The sequence below is a fragment of the Coffea eugenioides genome, chromosome 10 (genome assembly GCF_003713205.1).
Source record: "Coffea eugenioides isolate CCC68of chromosome 10, Ceug_1.0, whole genome shotgun sequence".
NCBI lineage: Eukaryota > Viridiplantae > Streptophyta > Magnoliopsida > Gentianales > Rubiaceae > Coffea > Coffea eugenioides.
Window position 1 is genome coordinate 9,510,828 of NC_040044.1, and position 18,939 is coordinate 9,529,766.

At 37.7% G+C, this 18,939-nt stretch overlaps 3 protein-coding genes across 3 annotated transcripts; 1 reads left to right on the plus strand and 2 right to left on the minus strand.

Annotated features, from left to right (window-relative positions):
• Window positions 1–5,177: 5,177 nt before the first annotated feature.
• Window positions 5,178–8,600, minus strand: LOC113750373. The gene is made up of 2 exons (XM_027294358.1): window positions 7,913–8,600; window positions 5,178–7,696 (listed from the first exon to the last, which is right to left on the minus strand). Exons 1-2 carry the CDS (start codon window positions 8,598–8,600, stop codon window positions 5,178–5,180), a joined length of 3,207 nt encoding a protein of 1,068 aa, XP_027150159.1.
• A 486-nt stretch (window positions 8,601–9,086) lies between these two features.
• LOC113749098 lies at window positions 9,087–14,467 on the plus strand. The gene is made up of 3 exons (XM_027292753.1): window positions 9,087–9,366; window positions 13,040–13,154; window positions 14,160–14,467. Exons 1-3 carry the CDS (start codon window positions 9,136–9,138, stop codon window positions 14,231–14,233), a joined length of 420 nt encoding a protein of 139 aa, XP_027148554.1. The 5' UTR covers window positions 9,087–9,135; the 3' UTR covers window positions 14,234–14,467.
• A 617-nt stretch (window positions 14,468–15,084) lies between these two features.
• LOC113748685 lies at window positions 15,085–17,944 on the minus strand. Its single transcript, XM_027292210.1, has 6 exons — window positions 17,790–17,944; window positions 17,606–17,676; window positions 17,302–17,449; window positions 16,631–16,756; window positions 16,220–16,441; window positions 15,085–15,488 (listed from the first exon to the last, which is right to left on the minus strand). Exons 1-6 carry the CDS (start codon window positions 17,907–17,909, stop codon window positions 15,348–15,350), a joined length of 828 nt encoding a protein of 275 aa, XP_027148011.1. The 5' UTR covers window positions 17,910–17,944; the 3' UTR covers window positions 15,085–15,347.
• Window positions 17,945–18,939: the final 995 nt, after the last annotated feature.

Below are 18,939 nucleotides of genomic sequence, written 5' to 3' on the forward strand. Positions count from 1 at the left end.
GATCGGGATCAATCAAGAATCGGTAAAAATCGATTTTTTTCCCATTTTGCTTCTTTTATTTTTTTTTTTCCCCCTTTGACGGTTCCAAACGAACCTTCACTGATTTTGCTTTGCTAATAGCAAGAAGCATTTCCTCCATTTTTGTGCTGATTTTTTTTTTTTTTTGGCCTTTTGACTTAATTGCATCCGTTACTATATAACAAAACACCAGCCTTGGCGTGAGTTTGTCTCCATGTCCTTGTCTCACAAAGCCACCATGACAGCTAAATCCTTAAGATCAATAAGAAGAAAAAGAAGAGATAGAGAGAAAAGAGGAGAGAAAGACATTAAACAGGCGAGAGAAGATTTCATGACTTTCTATGCGTTTATGAATGAGAGAGTGTGCGTGATTTTGTTAAAGGAAACTTGCTGATAGCTTGGAGTTGCAAGGAAATAAGAAAATCGCAAGATTTAAGTTTCATTATTTAACGGTTTTGAGTGCCCTAAAAACTTTTGATATTCTATTTTGACCAACTAATTCAAGAAATTATAAATTGGACCATAGATATTTAAAAAAATATGTTTCTAGCCCTAATTTCTGGAATTTTTTGAAAATCAATTATTTGCATTAATTATAAACTCATCAAATAAGTTGAGTCAATGGTAATTTATATATGTTTTATTTTGTGAATAATTAAAACATATTTGTAACATGATGATATCATCCGATTAGATTCCGACTCAATCGATAGAATTCATTGATCTCGAATCTCTGATTTTAGCTAAGTCAATGTCCGATTTGAGTTTAAAAACATAACCACAAAGTAAAATAGCAGTGAGAGTACATAGAGTGTGAAAAGATCTTTTACCAAATGAGAGCATTGATTATTTATAGCGAATCAAATAGAACCCATTGCTAAGCAACGTTGTAGAATTCAGAAACATGGTAGAGGCGGTTGCCTAAAGGTTGGCACCCATGATTTGACTAAAAAAAAAAAGTAAGATCCAAATCACATTTGATAAAATCAATTTTAAAATCATGTTTGAGTCCTATGAATCTCGAACAAATGAGGTTACCTCTTGTAAGTTTGAATAAAAATTGCCCCAACAATTTTCCCGGTAGGTAACAATAGTCTTCATCAGGGCATGTCACATATGGCAATATGTGTCGAATTCGTACAGTGTCATGGTCTCGAATTGACATGTAATGCGGTACAGCTACATCTGTCATTAGGACGAGCTTGAGGCAATGACTAGGATGATGGGGCATGTGTAATTACCATAGTTATTAAATCTGGTCCGGCTTTTGGGGTTCTCACGGGATTCGGGTTAGTTTATTACCACAAAAGTCTTAACTTGCTTGGTAAAAAAGACCAAACCTTGCTCGGGGTAGTGGGTTCTAAGTTTAGGCCTAGTAGCAGCTGCCCTGTTTGGGGGTTCAGTCCCACATCGGGGTTGTTAGGGGGATTGGGGTAGTATATTAGTTCCCTGTGAGACCTCAAAAGTTACCGGCTTTTGGGGTTCTCACGGGATTCGGGTTAGTTTATTACCACAAAAGTCTTAACTTGCTTGGTAAAAAATTAAATCTGGTCCGGCCCTGTGGTTCGACCGATCAACCCGATGAACCGATCATTAAATCAGACTGATTCTCTGATTAGATCGTTTTTGCAAGTGAATCGTTGACTTTTCAACGGACTGATGATTCAGTCGGATTAAACCGAAAACCCGGCCGGTTTTGTGGGCAAACAAGTTTTGAGGAAAAAAAGCTTTTCCAAGCCTATGCTCGGATTCAAACCCAAGACCAAGGGTCTTGTTTGTGCGTCACTCATCACCAGGCCACTTTGTAACTTGTTAAATAATGGTCATTCTTATGCTATATGAATGTTTTGCTAATTTTATCTTCTTTTTTTTTTTGTAATTCTCCAAAACAAATTTATTTGGAATCTTTTAATAAAACTTATGACCCCTATATTCTATAAATTATAAAATAGATTTCAAAAATAACATATTACATAATTTATTTTAAAGACAACTATTGTTTTTTAATATTTTTTTGCACTTAAAATTTGTAAATAACCTAGATAATTACAGTAAACATATACACTTGAAGTTTGGTAGATTACTAATTAAATTTATGTTTTGCTGATTCTTATGTGAATTAAATATTCTATAGCAAATTAAATTAAATGAATATTTGTTATGATATTATTTATTACAATTTATATCATATATCCTATATCAAAATTTATAAGATATAATATTTAAATATATTTAGTGATCCACTGATTCAACCACTCACCCACCGATTGAACCAGTGACTCGTTGACCCACTTCCTTCGCCGGTCTCCTCCCCGGACCGAGTTTAATAACTATGGTAATTACAATCATAAGTCAACAAAAATTTCCCTCAACCTTCTTGTAGTTTTTTTTTTTACCGTCAAGCCAATCACAAATTAGCCTAATTGAATTTGCATGACATATGATTCAATTGCATGTCTGACCTTGAGTGAGGATCGACATTGACAAATGGGATGGTACAATTTTGAAAAAGAAAACTAACGAAATTCTGTAATTATGGCCAAAATCAAGATAGAACACAAGAGGAGGTTAGTTAGTGTGATTTGATAAACACGTACAACAATTTGATATGTGATTTGCCCTCAGGGGCTTGGTCTGGTGGTTGAGGGTGCTGAAGATGGGGCTTCAGGTCCCTGGTTCGAACCTTGCTGCCAGCAAGTTGTTGAGGGTGGTGAATAGTCTGCGGGGTCCACTCCCTGCGGGACACACCTAAAAAAAAAAAAAAAAAAAAAAAAAAATTTGATATGTGGTCTTGTGTTGATCTAAATCTAAGGAAGTTAATACCAAACGTCACCATTCATATATTGACAAAGTTTAAGTGCGATTAGATTAGTTGGCAACTGCAACAATAATACTACTCTATGCCTTTCTTTCAAACCACTAAAGTAAGGGGAAACTAGCTAGATTTCCACCTCACATAACTACAAAGCTTAATTTCAAATCTTGTCAAATCATGACTAACAACACATTTTCTTCCCTCTTAACAAAAGAAAAGGTATAATGTCACTGGGCCAAAGGCCCAATGGTCACAATCAAACCTTTTTAGAATAGGTTACATTAGATTATAGGAATTCTATTGTTAGAACAAAAAAAAAACAAAAGAAAAGGTATAATGTCAAAAGGATCGATCACAATAATGTTTTGATATCTCTAACCACAATGTCCACCGGTGTCCATCTTGGTTGATTTTGTCAGCAACAACACTTGCACAATCTGAGGCAGGAAGCTTGGATGGCTGCCTGAGTATTAGTATTGTTCTAGTGCAAAAAGTAAACTGCTCTGTGCAAATGCTTCGAGCAAGGCTCCTTTGCTCTAAAAGGAATAGCTGACCCAAGTAGCTACAAGCATCCCAAGGTTTGATTCCAGCCACCATTCCAAGTCCAGATTTTCTTCTACATTGATCCAAAGCTGCATCAGTATTTATTGCTGTAGGAAATCAAAGACGAGCAAAATCAGGTTACCTTGCACCGAAGCTTTGGTTGCAGCGAATTTTTCAAATTCAATATTCCAGCTGAATCACATGCTCTTGGTCGGGTGTGAATCATAGTGGAAATCACACACTTTTCACAATCCAAATCCTAGGCTATATTTTTTTAGTTCTTCTATTTTCTAGAGGATGAAAAAACTGAAAGAAGGACTCGAAAGCTCACTTTTCTTCTAGCTTTTTCTATCGATTCTTATAGAGACATTTGTCGGTCTCTATTCCTTTTCTTTTTCGGTGACGCGGTGGAAAAGGTTACCTGTTTACTCCTTTTCCTTTCTTTTTGTTTTGTTTCTACTTTCAGGTAGAAACCGAGTTGGACAACCCATCATGGGCGTCCACCTATTTTTCCCACAATTGCGATGATCTAATTCATTTTGGGATCTAACTTGTTGTTTGCCTTGAGGGATTTTTTTTTTTGTTTTTCGGGTTTTCTATCAAGTCCTCCTCCCATGATCCTTGTCCTTACTAGGCCTCCATGAATTCTACCCTTCTTCCACAGCTTTCTTGGATATGATGATATACATCCTTCTTAGCTTTCTGGTTAAGAATTGAGATTCCATTCATTTCTCTCTGTAAGTATTTTTTTTTCTTTCTACTTACAGATTTCTCTCTGTAAGTAGATTGTTGAGAAATAGGTATTTGGTCACAAATAAATTGTTGTACCTTTTATAAAACAAGAAATCTGTGACCCAAAAGTATTTTGGAATAGATTGTAGCATATACGTTAAATCTTCTGAGTTTTGAAGTTGGGAAGAAAAATTAGCTTCAAGAGTAAAATTAAAGAAAAATGCTGAGGTAATACCAATTTATACCAAATTGGATGTAATGGCTCAGCTAATTAAAGGTTATAAATATGCATATAAATATATGCCTTTTTTTTTTTTGTCTTTTTGATAAAGTATAATCAAATTGCTCAACAACCAGAATAAAACGTGCCTTACCAAGATAGGATCAAGCTTCTCTTGACCTAACTAATTAAACCAGCCTTATAACCCAAGAAACAACATCATCATCTTCTACTATTTCCACTCAAAGGCGTGGTCCTCAGTTTGGTTAAAAATCTCAGACAGCTCAAGCATCTATCTTTACAAGTGCAGGTGTGACATCAAAGGCGTGGTTTCTGAAGTTAAAACCCCAGAGTTACGTACCTAGACACTAACCTTTCCTTAAGTTGTGGAATAATTGTGTACATCACCCCTTCATATTCTTGAAATTAACATTAGCTTCCTCCCAATTATGTATAATTCTGTTTTACTACTCCCGCTGTCCCATATTTTTTTGTCACTTTTTTGAAAATCCTAACTTTTTAACAAAAGTGTTTTGACTATGATGTTTATATTTTTCTTCAAAATTCAAATTTCAATTTGAATATAATATACATATGAATAAAAGTAGAAATAATATTGAGAACAGAAACTAAAGATGGTTTTAACTTTTACAACATAACAAATATTTTAGAACTTTTGAAAATGAAAAGCATAACACTTTTTACGAAGGGAGTAGATCCTAATCCAATTTATTTTCAAAAATGACTTCTTCATTTTTTTTTTTTTTTCGAAACGATATTAGAACTATATTGATCATCAGTTAAACTTTACATTTGGGGCAAAGGCCCCTCATTTCTTTACAAAAGTGCTCAACAGCACAGAGGATTGAACCATTCCTCATCATGAATAATGCCTAATGCATAGTCTCCAACTTTAATGCTAATATGATTATCAACTTTAGAAATTGCACAAAACGAGCACATACGAAACAGAGCTTTCAGGCTTAGAATATCATCAACTAGAGTATTCAGTTTGATATTGGAAGCTCTTCCGGAACAGATTTGCTGAATGAGTTGCTTGTTGCAGCTCTGTATGATGACTTTCCTCCAGCCTTTGACTACTAACTTACTCATAGCTAGCTTGATAGCCTCAGCTTCGTCCAATTGTGGACAGTTGTAGCTTCTTTCATGCATTGCCCAAGCCGCCACCACCACATTTCCTTTTGACATAGCAGTCACCCCTATTCCCACCTCATTACTGTTCGGGTTCCTTAGAGCTGCAATCTTCACTTGGACCACCTCTGCATCCTCTACTTCTACTCCTTGAAACTGGTTTGCAGCTGTTTCTACTGTGCTCAATTGCTCTTTGTCTTTGTACACTTCACAAAACTCTATCCACTCCTCTTGAGCTGTCTGAATTGTTTTCAAGGCATGCCTTTGGTTGTTGTTGAATTCCCACTCATTCCTACTTTTCCATATTTGCCATAAGATATTCACCGTTAGACCCAGATGTTCATCACCAGCCTGTCTAGATCTGGCTCCTGCAATTTCATTCCACCAGTCCTTGAAACAGCCTTGTTTCTCCCTAGCCCCCTCCCATTGCACTGGAGCTATCTGCCATACTTGCTTGGCCTGTCTGCAGTTCAAGAGTGCATGGTCCACAGTTTCCACCCCCTCCCCACAGACTTTACAGATGGGATCTCCTTTTTGCGTTCTACTAAAGATTACTTCATTGACTGGGAGAGCATTGTTTATGCATTTCCACATGAAGGTCTTCAGTTTGTGCTTGATGTTTAATTTCCAAAGGCAAGTCCACATCTGCTTTGATGAACTGTGTCGGCTTGTACCTGCTCCATCATAACCATTCCTTTCCCGGATTTCCTTTTCTTTCATTAGAACCTTGTAGCCCGTGTTCACTGTGTATTGCCCCGTTGGAGAATGTATCCAGAAATTGCTATCTTCCTTTCCTGCTAAACTGATGGGAATGCTTAAGATCTTTTCTGCATCCCTTCCATTGAACGTTCGGAGCACTACCACTCTATTCCATCTCCTATGAGTGATTAAGTCCTGAACTTTCTGCACTTTGCATTCTGGAGGTTTAGTTGTTGAGGGTCTTCCCTCTTTGTTTCCTACTATCCACTTATCCTCCCAAATATCAGTGCTAAGGCCATTTCCAATTTTCTTCCAGGTGCCATCCTCCACCTGCTGCGTAGCTCCCCTTAGGCTCTGCCAGATCCAGGAAGCATTCTGAGGGCACTTGCTCTTGAAAATGGAACCAGTAGGATAGTATTTGGCTTTCAGGACCTTGGAGGCAAGCAGATTTGGATTAACAAGCATTCTCCATATCTGTTTGCCTAGCAAAGCTCTGTTGAAGTTGACCAAATCTTTGAAACCAAGTCCTCCCTGGTTCTTTGCTTGAGTTATTCTCTTCCATGAGCATAAATGCATCTTATCCTTTCCATCATTGTCTCCCCACCAGTACCTTGCCATCATTGCACTCAGTTCCTTGCATAGTTTCAGAGGCAATTTGAAGCATGACATAGCATATGTAGGCATTGCTTGAGTCACAGCTTTTAATAAGACCTCCTTCCCTGCTTGGCTTAATAACTTCTGCTTCCAGCTTCCCAAATGCTTGTTCATATTGTCTCTGATGAAACCAAAGATTTGGTCCTTCGTTCTTGTTATCACCATTGGAAGACCCAGGTACTTGCCTTGGTTGACCATTTGGATATTTCCCAATCTGCAGCATACTTCTATTTTTTTGCTATGTTCCATGTTTTTGCTGAAGAAGACAGAAGACTTCTCAAGGTTGATCACCTGTCCCGAGCTCCTTTCATAGGCCTCCAGGATCCTCCTTAGCTCCTCTGCATGCTTGGTGTCTGCCTTACAAAATATTAATGAGTCATCTGCAAAAAAGAGATGTGTTAGTCTAGGTCCATTCCTACTGATTTTGAGCCCAGTAAACTGCTTGTTCTCTTCAGCACTGTCCAGCAGGTTTGAGAATCCTTCTGAGCACAGTAGGAAGAGGTATGGAGAAAGGGGGTCACCCTGTCTTATGCCTCTTTCTGGTACAACAAACTCTTTCACCTCACCATTTATATTGAATGAGTAACAGACAGATTCAACACATTTCATGATCCATCTAATCCATCTACTGCTAAAGCCCATTTTTTGCATTATGTCCCTCAAAAATTTCCACTCCACTCTATCGTAAGCTTTAGACATGTCTAGCTTAACAGCCATGTATCCCTCCTTCCCATATCTTTTGTTTTTCAGAAAATGCAAGTATTCATGGGCTATGATGACATTGTCTAAGATTTGCCTACCGGGAATGAAAGCAGATTGGGTTTTACTGATGCAAAAATTTAGCACCCCTTTTAGCCTATTAGCTAATATTTTGGAAATCACTTTATATAAAACGTTACACAAGCTAATAGGCCTATAATGCTTCAGGTTTACAGGATCTTTAACTTTGGGTATAAGGGAGATTAAAGTATGATTCAGAGCTCTAGGCAAGGAATTGGAATGAAAAAAACTTTGCACAGCCTAGATAACATCATATTTGACAATACACCAGAATTTCTGGAAAAAAATGGGTGACATACCATCCATACCAGGTGCAGTATCAGGAGACATAGAAAAAAGAGCGGATCTGATTTCTTCTTCATCCACACCTCTAGTCAGTTGATCATTCATGCTCGCAGTAATGGTGGGTGGAATGCCTCTAAGAATCTCCTCAGTACTACCATTCCCCTTGCTAGTGAACAGCTGTCTGTAGAAATCTGCAACTTCCTTACCCAACTCCTGTTCATTCTCAGTCCAGGAACCATCCTCTCTCTGTAAATTCAGCATTCTATTCCTCCTCCTCCTTCCCTTCACATGAGCATGAAAGAATTTAGTGTTTTTATCCCCCTCCTTTATCCAGTTAATTCTTGCTTTCTGGTGCCAGAACAGTTCCTCCTCCTTGTACGCCACCTTCAATTGATTTTTCAGGTCCACTATTTCTCTTCTACTTTCCATATGAGTATTATACTGAAGCTTCTCCAGCTGAGATTTGAGCTGATCAATTTTCTTTTTGGCATTACAGTTGGAGTTGTTCTTCCACTTTAATAACTCAATCCTGCAGTTTCTGATTTTGCACTTGATCCGGAACATTCTTGATCCCTCAAAAACTTGGTCCCATGCATTTCTGATCACATCCTGGACACCTTCTTTCTTCAGCCATCTCCTGTCAAAGAAAAACCTTTTTTTTTTCCTCTGCCTCTCCTCTGGCTTTGTATCTATCATCAGCATACTATGATCTGACGCGAAGGTATCCACATGTGTGCATTTTACTTTTTCAAAAACTAAGGACCAGTCTAAGCTACATAAGCCTCTATCCAGGCGCTCTCTGACCTCCCCTATCTCCTCCCAATTGTTGCTCCAGGTCCAGGGGTTCCCCTCAAAACCAATGTCCACCAGCTGGTTGTCATTTATAAAATTTTTGAAATCAGAGAAACTCTTCTCCTCCCTCCATCTACCCCCCACTTCTCCTCATTTGAGAGGATATCATTGAGACTTCTTCATTTTGGACTCGTTAAAAAGCCATATACTACTAGTGGCCAAAAAAAACAGAATCACAAAAAAACAAATGATTAAACGGATTTCAAAAGTGAACGACACGAGGTCGTATCGACAAGGGTAAACAAATCGAAAACAATTGGAAACGACGTAGTTCCCTATCCAAAGCCAGCTCCTATATCTATTGTCGTCGACTCGATACTTGGGTCGCTTGCGGTGCTCTGCAAAGGCTTTTTCCTGCTTTGCTTTCGACTTTTCCTTTTCCATTATGGGGAAGAAAGAGCTGCTGAAGTCTGCGCCATGGAGGGTGGAGGAAGAAGAAGACGATAAATTCAAAGACGCCAAGCTAAAAGTCACCAATCAGCCCGGTTCAACTCCTATTATGCACGTCCCCGGCAAGAAGCTTTCCAAGTCCAAAAACGGCGTCGCTGATGACGGTGATGATTCACTCACTGAAATGGACCCTGAACTTCGTTACAGCTTCCAGCGTAATTTCCAGGTTAGCCCATTTATTAGAAATTCCTTTTTGAAGACCCTTTACAATTTCCTGCTGTTAGGAGCTGTGTTTGTTTGTGAGTTTGGGGTTAAGTTTTTTTTTTCCTATTTTTGGCTGTAAATAGTGGCAAATTTTGTGCTTTTTGCTAACCGGTTTGAAATTCTTTGCCTTTTTTTTTTTTTGGGGGGGGGGGGGGGGGGGGGAATGATTTTTTCCCCTGGAGTCTACAACTTTTACTGCATTCGGTGCATGTGTTTGCCTATTTAATGGGGATACATTTTATTTGTTTATTTATCTATTTCTGTGATTAGTGGCGAATTTTTTGTTCTCGGTGACCCATTTGATTTTGCTTGCTCTTTGGGGATAAAACATTATAATTTTTGCTGGAGCGTAAGAATTTTAGTGCATTAAGAAAATCTGATGCGTGCTTTGTAGCGGAATAAGTCATTTTTTGGTTATTAGTGATAACGCTTGTGTTTTGAAGAGGGCACCTGATGAAATTTTCACATCTGTTGTCCCAGTCTTAATTTATCATAACTCTTCTGGTTGTTGGTGGGTTGTATTTTTGGGATTGGGCAGAAAAAATCAAGCCTAGTTTTAGTTGGTGCTCTTGGTTTATTTCTTACAGAATTTGAGTACTGGTGCTCTGGTAAAGAGAGGGTTAGGGCAGCAGGAAAACTTGTGGTGCTCTGGTAAAGAGGGTTAGGGCAGCAGGAAAACTTGTGTACCCGTTCACATAACAAATATACCAGTTTTACCTTAGCTTGATTGTATCTTCCCCATTCTTTTCAACCTTATGGCATTGTTGGTGTCCCTAATATGTACGTCAGCAAGGGGAATTCAAGCAGCAGCCCTTGCCCTAGCGAGGCAGTTCTATGCTAGCTGTTTAAGGTGATATAAAGTTTGTTAGTGAGCCTTAATGCACTTCTTTTTCTTTTGATCAGTTGAGTCACTCCTGATAATCTGGTCCCCATCATGCTCTGTTGAGCTTCTGGGACGGGGCTTGGAGTTCTTTCCTTCCCTCCTGCTGCCGAAAGTAACCTGTATGTGCACCTTATTGAGGGTTCATTAACTGGGAAGCAGCTTTAAGGGTTGTCCTTTTGATGCACGTGAAGTCTAATTCAAATAGCACAATATTCTGTAGGGATATTTTGTTATTTAGTTAGTTATGCACTGAGCTATGCACTTTCAGTCTAATAACAAATTTAAAGAATAACTTTAAAACTTGCTCTTGCCATTTGTTTGATCTTTTAGCTCAAGTTTTGGAGGTACTTTTCTTGTTTTGAAGGCAAGTCTTTATTGGCTCAAGCCTTCAAAGCAAGAATTGTACTTCCGGATTACTAGTTAAAAGTAATCAAGCAAGTCTTAGGTCCTATCATTTTCTGCATTAGGTTTTCCTAAATTACTCAAACAAATGTGGCTATGAGAAGCTGTTTAATAACTAAAGGGTCACTTCAATCTCCCTCTCTGCCCATTCTCAGTTTACCCCCCTCTCTAGGTTGAATTGCTTTAATCTCTTTCACCAACTTTCAATTTTCTCCAACTTTTTACAATATTCGCAACAGCCTCACATGAAATCCTAGTTTTGACATGTGCAATATATTACAAAGAGGAAACAACGTTATGAAAGAAAGCCTAACTTAACAGAACAAAAGGATTACCAATCACTGTCTTATTCTTAATTCAATTTCTCTCCAATCACAGCTTCATTATTGCCAATGTTAAATTTGCAATGCAGCTGTTCCAATTTGCAATTACCCCGTAAAATAGCAAGCTGAAAAACTTATATCTAAATAAGAAGCCGAAGAAAGGAAAAGCTGTACTCTAAACGTGATGGAGGTGCAACTTGGGTGGTGGTGTGAGTTGGGAGGGTAGGAGGGAGGTATTTGCAGTTGGCAAACGTTATGGTGGTTAGGGAGTTTAAGAGAAAGGAGGAAATGGTAGGAGGAGGAGGTGGGTTTGGGTAAAGTAGGATTGGGTTTTGTATGAAGTAAAGATATTTGTGCTTTTCATTGGACATTTACTGTTTGCGTGCCTAAATTGAAATGACTTTGGGGTAACTCTGGTAATTTTCGTAAAGTGAAAAAAACAAAAAGTGGTGGAGGGGATTGATGCAGTTGAATCTTTAAGGGGACAATGTGAGAATTGGGCAACTCTTTTAAGGCGGGATATTGCATTTAGCCCCAAAAAAAACACATATTTTTTATTAAAACAGTTTCGGGAAGCCCTTAACATCTCCTTAGAAACCGACTTCTTCTTTCTCCATTTCCTTTTTATTCTTGTGCTACTGTTTTTCCTTTCTTTCTCAAAGTACCTCCACTCCTCTCTATCATCCTTAAAGTCTCATCTTTAGTTCTTCCAACCAAGCACCCCATTCAATATTGATGCAAAACTGCTAAGGCCCAACTCTTGTAGTACTAGTTCTAGTATTGTAGTCTTCCACTTCCATGGCCTTCATCCCATCTTGTCCATTGAATTCTCCCTGTTCTTCTTCCTCTGCTGGTATATCTTGGCTTGGCCAGTAGTCCTAGTTCTAGTTAACCTTTGATCTTCTGTTGGTGAACCGAATTGTCATATTTTGCAATGGCTAGCAGTATTGTGTGCTCGTACCAATTTCAGATGACCTTCAGCACTCTAACCTTGAAATGGGTGTAGCTTGCATATCTCTTAACCTAAATATGAGTCTCTGGTGTGCTAATAAATGTCTTTGTGGACTGAAAGGGAAATAAATGTCCTCACTTGGCAGTTGAGGAATCACGTGGTTCTGTTTCAGTGCAGGAATTACCAATGAAGGGGCATGTAATCTGGGTGCAACACTTCTTTTTTTGTTTTCCCCCTAATTATCTGCTTTCCTTCCTTAATTGTGGGATCAGACTATTCAATGGATTGTGGGATATTTTGGGACTCAATTTTTTTCTCTCTTTTTCTGCTTCCCTTCCTTGCTTTTGGGGTTTAAGATCTTTAAGTTTCATGCTGTTTGTTTATCTGATGTACTGTGGGAATTCCAGAATGATTAGGTTGCAATTTCTTGTGGACAGTATCCTTTTCAGTGATGCCTTGGATGACCCAGAATGACATGAGAATTCATTCTCTCATGTCTTTGGACATCTCTGTCTGTGGTCCTTTGCTGCTGATAGATAATACTCTACTGGGATTCAAATTGTATAGTAGGCGAAACAGCCAAGCTTTTTGAATTCTATCATGATATTCTGCATCCAATCTGGAAACTTGGTTTTGCATGTGAAGCACCTGCTTTGTGTGTTGCTTGACATGCTGTAGAGCAGATTCAGATTGGTTTGAATGTTAAAAGAAGGATAGGCAAGAAAGATGCATGTATGACTTCTCACTATAGTTGGTGAACTCCGTCCACTTGGGACAGGGGCATTGGCTGTTAATTTCATTTAGCAAGTTGTACGGCTATCAGAACCTTGCAATACTAAATTCCCTGATGCTTTTAGGCTTTTTATGCCAAGATAAAGATATCAACTTTGATTATGACAGCTTTTTGGTGTAGAATAAGGAAGTGCACCAAATATAAAATAATTGGGAGCTTGATAAGCACTCGTGATGAGATAACAGTCTACAGTTTGTAGAGATTGTCCCGCAATAATAAAAGCAGTTATGCTTTTTAAAGTTTGTCATTAAATGAAACTTGAATCTCTTTTTCTGTTTGCAGTTTCTTCAGCGTGTATTCAGCATGGATACTCTTGTGAAACCTCTTCCTCCTGCAATGGCATACTATGCCTCCCGCAACTTGAATTTCTTTACTCGCATCTTTACCCAATTTTTCGGTAAGCATGCATACTGCACTTTTTGGCCCCTAAATTAAAGTTTGCTGTCAGGGAGTATATATAAATTGTCTCTTTACGTGTTGGTGTCTTATACTCTCCGCATTACATGTTCACTTTTCCTTTTTCTTGATAAAATACTGTGCTTCGTACGTAATTTCCTCCTCCCTCCCTCCACCCCAAGAGGAAATCCAAAAAATAATGATAATAATTATATTCATACATGTTCTTACCTTTTTTTTTTTTCTTTTTATTGAATCCTATGCTTGTATCTAGTCCACTCCTCCCTCCTCCTACCCAAAAAGGAAAAGCAAAAGAAATATGGATAAAAGACAAAATAGTTCCAGCCGGGGATGGTGGCAGTAGCCAGTTATTCATACATCTGATGTCCCTCGAGTGTAGAAGTGGGAGAATGGTCAATGCATAACACTGATCATGCAAATGTTGGATTATCATGGCAACTAAATTAGGAATTACAGATCAATAAAGTCACGCTATCTGATGTCTGTTGCAGCGTAATTTGAAAACTGTTTAGGCATCCAAAATTGCAGCACAGTTTGAGAATTAGTCATGAGATTCATCTAAACTTTTTATTTTATTTTCTTTAATTTTTTTTATTTTGTTGTGTTATTATTATTATTTTTAAATATTTTGGATTGCTTTTCCTTCTATATTGCAAGAAACATAAGATACACAATTTTATTAGTCCATGGTTGACAGTTCTGCAATTGTTGTATCCTCTATTTCATTTCCATTACCAGTAAAAAGTGAAGTTTCTGAAATAGGGTAAAGTGAACTATAAGGCAGAGGAACACTGAAGATAAGCAATTAAAGTGAACTATTGTTTTTATTCTTTAGGCAGTTTTTTTATGTATTTCGATCACAGTAAAAAGAGAACTATTGGTTTCCTATCAGTCCGTTTTGGTAAATTTGGGCAAGCAGGCTACCTTCTATCCGTTTCTCCATTTCTCTCTCATTTGCATTGACTCGATAATTTTGTTTCTGCAGATACTGAAGGTATTGCTGCTGCTCAGAAGTCTCTTGGAATAGGACAAGAAGAAAAAATCCGTAAAGTTCGATGACCTTCCCATGTTTGAATAAGAATGTTCTCAATCTTCAACTTCGTAAAATGACTACTGTAGTTCAGGACCTCAAGCAAACTTGGAATCGTGAAGTATCATACCACCTGTTCCATTAATGCTTAATTCTAACGTCACACTGAGTAGCTGTTTTGTGTAACCATCTGTTTAACTTGTTCAGTTATTTGTGAAATTGCTTGTTTTGATTAAACGATAAGTCTAGGCGAAACTTAATGACTTCATAGACTCTCGTGGGTTGTTACTGGATGCCTGACCAGTTTCGAGCTTCATAGAAACTGTGCTTGGTTTTGAGCTGCCAGTTGTTATACAGTAGTACTCTAACTCGGGCAAATCCAGGAGGGTGGATGCCAATCAATGGGATCGTCCAAACAACGATTCCTAACACCGGCTGCATTGCAGATGTTGCATGGCCATATTATCAACCAGTCCTCAGCATTCTTGACTGGCTAAAAGCATGTCATTAGTAGCTTCGGACACATGAAACTTTGGAGGTTGAAAAAAGAAAGAAATTGTTATGCTGTAGTTTCGAACAGTCGTCCAAATTTCATTAGAGGTGCAGAGTCGTACCAGCCATAGTGCAAGATTTAGACTCAAAACCATTTTTATCTATGATAGGGGGGTTACAATATATGTGAAACTCTTCTGGTGGCATGAAGATATATATATATATCATGAAGATATATATATATATATATCTTGGCTTTGACCATTTTATCCCTGTTAGGAGCGCAATTTATGAACTCTTCTGGTGGTATGACGATTGAAAATAGAGTAGCAGCATTCAATCCCTACCTTCGTACTTCTATTTCTTGCTTTTCAAAACAACCCAAACAAAACAAAGTAAAGGTAGAATATTCATCTTTACTCGCCAGTAAGATAGGGTGCTTTCTGTCAACAACCGAGAATTTAGTCTCAAGTCTTACAATCATTGCACAAACTTTTACAATCTGTTTCCTGTACTCGAGTAATCTAAAGGATTTCGATATAAACATCCATATATATACATTTGAACCTGTTTTGGGAGTTCTTCTACCATTCTTGCAGACAATAATGTTGAGAAGTCTCTGAAAAGCGGTGCTAAGAGAAATGCAATGCCCTATGTGGGAGAACCTCCACGCCAGTAGCCCCACTTGCTAATTCCACATTCTGAAAGGAATCTCTCATAATCACGCTCAAGCTCACTGTAATCCTGACTAAGATCTTTGGTATTGACCTGATCTTCATCCTCTGATGTGTACTGCAAAACAGCTCCAGTTTTCTCAGTAGGTTGAAGATCAAGGTACGTTCAAAGTGCATGTTTCAAAGCCAGAAAACTTTCAAGAAAAGGAATACTTTTGGTCCCTTAGAGCTCAGGTCTTGAACCCAAAATTGTATAATGTACGTTCAATCTATGCTTTTGACTTTTTATGCCATCGCAGTTTTCCAACTTTTTCTATGCTATCACAGTCTTATAGAGATGGTAACATCATTTACAGGAAAACCTGCTAGTTAATTGATGTTGATCCCACATTTATATACCAGAAATGGACTATTCCAAATACATGCAAGCGAATGAACATGACAGCTGCAGAGTACAGTGTCATGAGCACCTGCATGAGTAGCTTGAGAATCTGGCAATAAAATCAGCTTGTGAATCTGTACAAATACCTTATAGTAATTCTTTTTCCAGTCAAAAATTGTAAATACGAAGCTCTAACTCCAGGAATCACATAGGTAAATTTCATCCAGAAGGGATGTTTTTCTATCCATTACTACTAACCAGTCAACTCATTACACAGAGGCTAGAAAAAAGTGATGCACCCAGTCTAAAGTGAACTCCATCTATGCGAAAATTCATCTTCCTGTCAACTACGAGATGCTTATATCACAAGTAAGGAGCCATGAACAGAAAACCAGAGTATGCTGAAGAATCAATTGCAGGAAAGTACAAGATTCGACATCATAAGTTCTACTCAATCAGGTACTTACATCATAGTCGGGTCTTGTGCCAGTATCCAGTGCATCTGGATCCTTCAAATCCTGAAGAGCAAATTTCCACCTGATCCTTTTAGATCCACGGTGATGCTCTTCTGATTCATTTACATTATGTTTCATATCTCCAGCAACTCTATTGCATAAGGCACCAATTATGCATCTGATGCAAAAGGCTATCAGGGGAACCAGAACTAGAAAATAACCAGTGGTTTTAGCCTGATAATAAAATCGACAAGTCTGTTGAGCTCGTTACTAAATTTTGGTACAATGTGCACATTGATCAGCTAAATATGACCAATCAACAAAGTAATCGAAAAGGAAGTATAGTTCCAATAAGCAATGCTCAGATAAGAGAAATGGCACACAGTTTGGCAAAGTAACTGGCACGCTAGAAGAAGTGCTCACATAGGATAAATTATGAACGGACAAGAAACTGAACATTTTCTGGTTCAAGCAGCTACGATACAATTCCAGTCTTGGAGCTCTTCCATCAAGAGAAGAGTCAGATGATAGGGCTCGCTCACTCTTTTGCTGCCAACAAAAAGAACATACTTGTCGTGAAGGAAGTCAGCTTTAAAACGTCAGTAAACACCAGGAATGCAAGTATTATATGGCAGCTAGACTAAGTAACATCAGCAGAACTTTTTTTTTTTTTTTTTGAAGTACTCACTTCTGTTTTTTGCTTTGTTGTTCCAATTTGCTCAACAATTATATGTACGAGAATAAGACGTGATCTAACATTTGAATTCTAGAAATAATATCAGACTTGCCTTCTGACCAACTTAGCCTAGCATTAAAGCCTTTGGTGATCCACACAAAAAGCTATAAATCCAATTGAAATGTTATTTAACTACTGTCCAGAACTTTTTTTCTACCTTCATAAAACTAAATCCCTTTTGGGTAGCAATATTCAATGAAATAATTTAATACCAGTGATCACTTCATGATAGAAAAATAAAGGAATTCTAAGCTCAAGGTCAGGACCCAGGTTGGTAGTTGCAATAATCAGACTCATTAAAACCAACCATGAAGAGACAACACGTAATCGAAAGGATAGTGGACTTAAAACCATTTACCATTTGCAAAGGTACTGCAGTGGATAAGGGAATGTTCAGATGTTGGCCCTCAAAAACAAGGTCAACATCAACAATGTCCTTATTAGCAGCAGCAATTTCATAAATGGCTACCCCATATAGCTTTGAAATGGAAGTCAAAGTTTCACCTCTGCAAATTTAAACCAACAAAATTCCCAAGGTACTTCAGCACGCAATATCAATAAAAAAGATCCCATCTTTATTCCAAAAAGCTCAAAAGTTCGCAAATTAAAAACACGCACACACACAGACACACAAACGCATGCAGGTTTAAGCATTTTCTTACTCTTTGACCACATGTTTAAGCATTGAGTGCCGACCCTTTGAAGACATCCCCCGTATTTGACACCTCCATCTCTGAAAATGACAAAAACCCAGAAATTGTTTTACCCCTGTATCTGACATTTTTTTCATGAAATTACAATCACAACAAACAGAAAAGGACACGAAGAAGAAGAAAGGAATATTACCTGAGCATGCAAATGAAAGTTCTTGTGATTAGAAACTTTTCTGCTAACTTTTACTAACACAGAAGATCTTATTACTACTAAGGTTCTTGGAAGAGATGATTGGCTCAACTTAAATTCCATTGACCATTAATCATAATTTTTCTGGTTGATGATTAATATACCATGCACCATGGAGTATGGACAATTTCTTGCTCCTGGATAAGAAAAGGCACGATTCTGAGTTTGCCATAGGTGGCATTTATTCTTGTGGGTCCAACTGGCCTTAAACTGTACAAACCAGTGTACTTGGCCCACCAAAAGGAGGACTGCACAAAAAGATACCAACAACTCTTTTTTTTTTTTAATTTAATTAAGGTTAAAATTGAATATATTGTTAAACGGGTTAATTCGGAACTACCGAAAAACAAAAAAGGGATAATCGAATTGGATTCTCAATTGGTTCGGTGAAAGGACTCTCATAAATATGTATACCTGTAAAATAATGTGAAATGAACAATGTATCATGATCTTGAATGTTAACATTAATTTTTGGTGATTTAAGTGGAACTGACAATTTATTCACATAGTCCTTTTAACGTATAAGAACTTAAAAAGAGGTTCTAAAATATCGTTTCTCATTCAAATTTTAGTTAGCTTAATGCTTCTTTATATTTACTTTTTTTTTATATAGGAAAGAAGTTTGAATAGGTTCGACTTTGATCATCATTACAGGTCAGGACATGCCTTCGATACTATAGGTCGCTTACAGAAATTCTTACAAATTACCTATTAATACAATTCTTACATCGACAGCGAGATTTGAATACATGACCTTTATATTTACTTATAGCTTCCAAAGATTAACACAAAAGGTTGCAAATGGACATTTGTCTCGTAGAACCGATCCAACAGTGACTAATTGTGAATGCCTAAGACAAACACGATCTTGCAAAATCAACCTGTTACACGAAGCTTACTGTTGTTATTCATGTTATGATGTATATTATAACAAGGTTATCCAAACAATGCATATTAAAAAGAAAAAAGGAAAACAAGAAACCTTGTTACAATAGTTTAAGATTGTTTACTTTGGTGGAGGAGGAGGCTTTTGCACAAAACATGCAACATTGGCATCGGCTTTCAGGAGGTTTAGCCTGATCACATGAACATA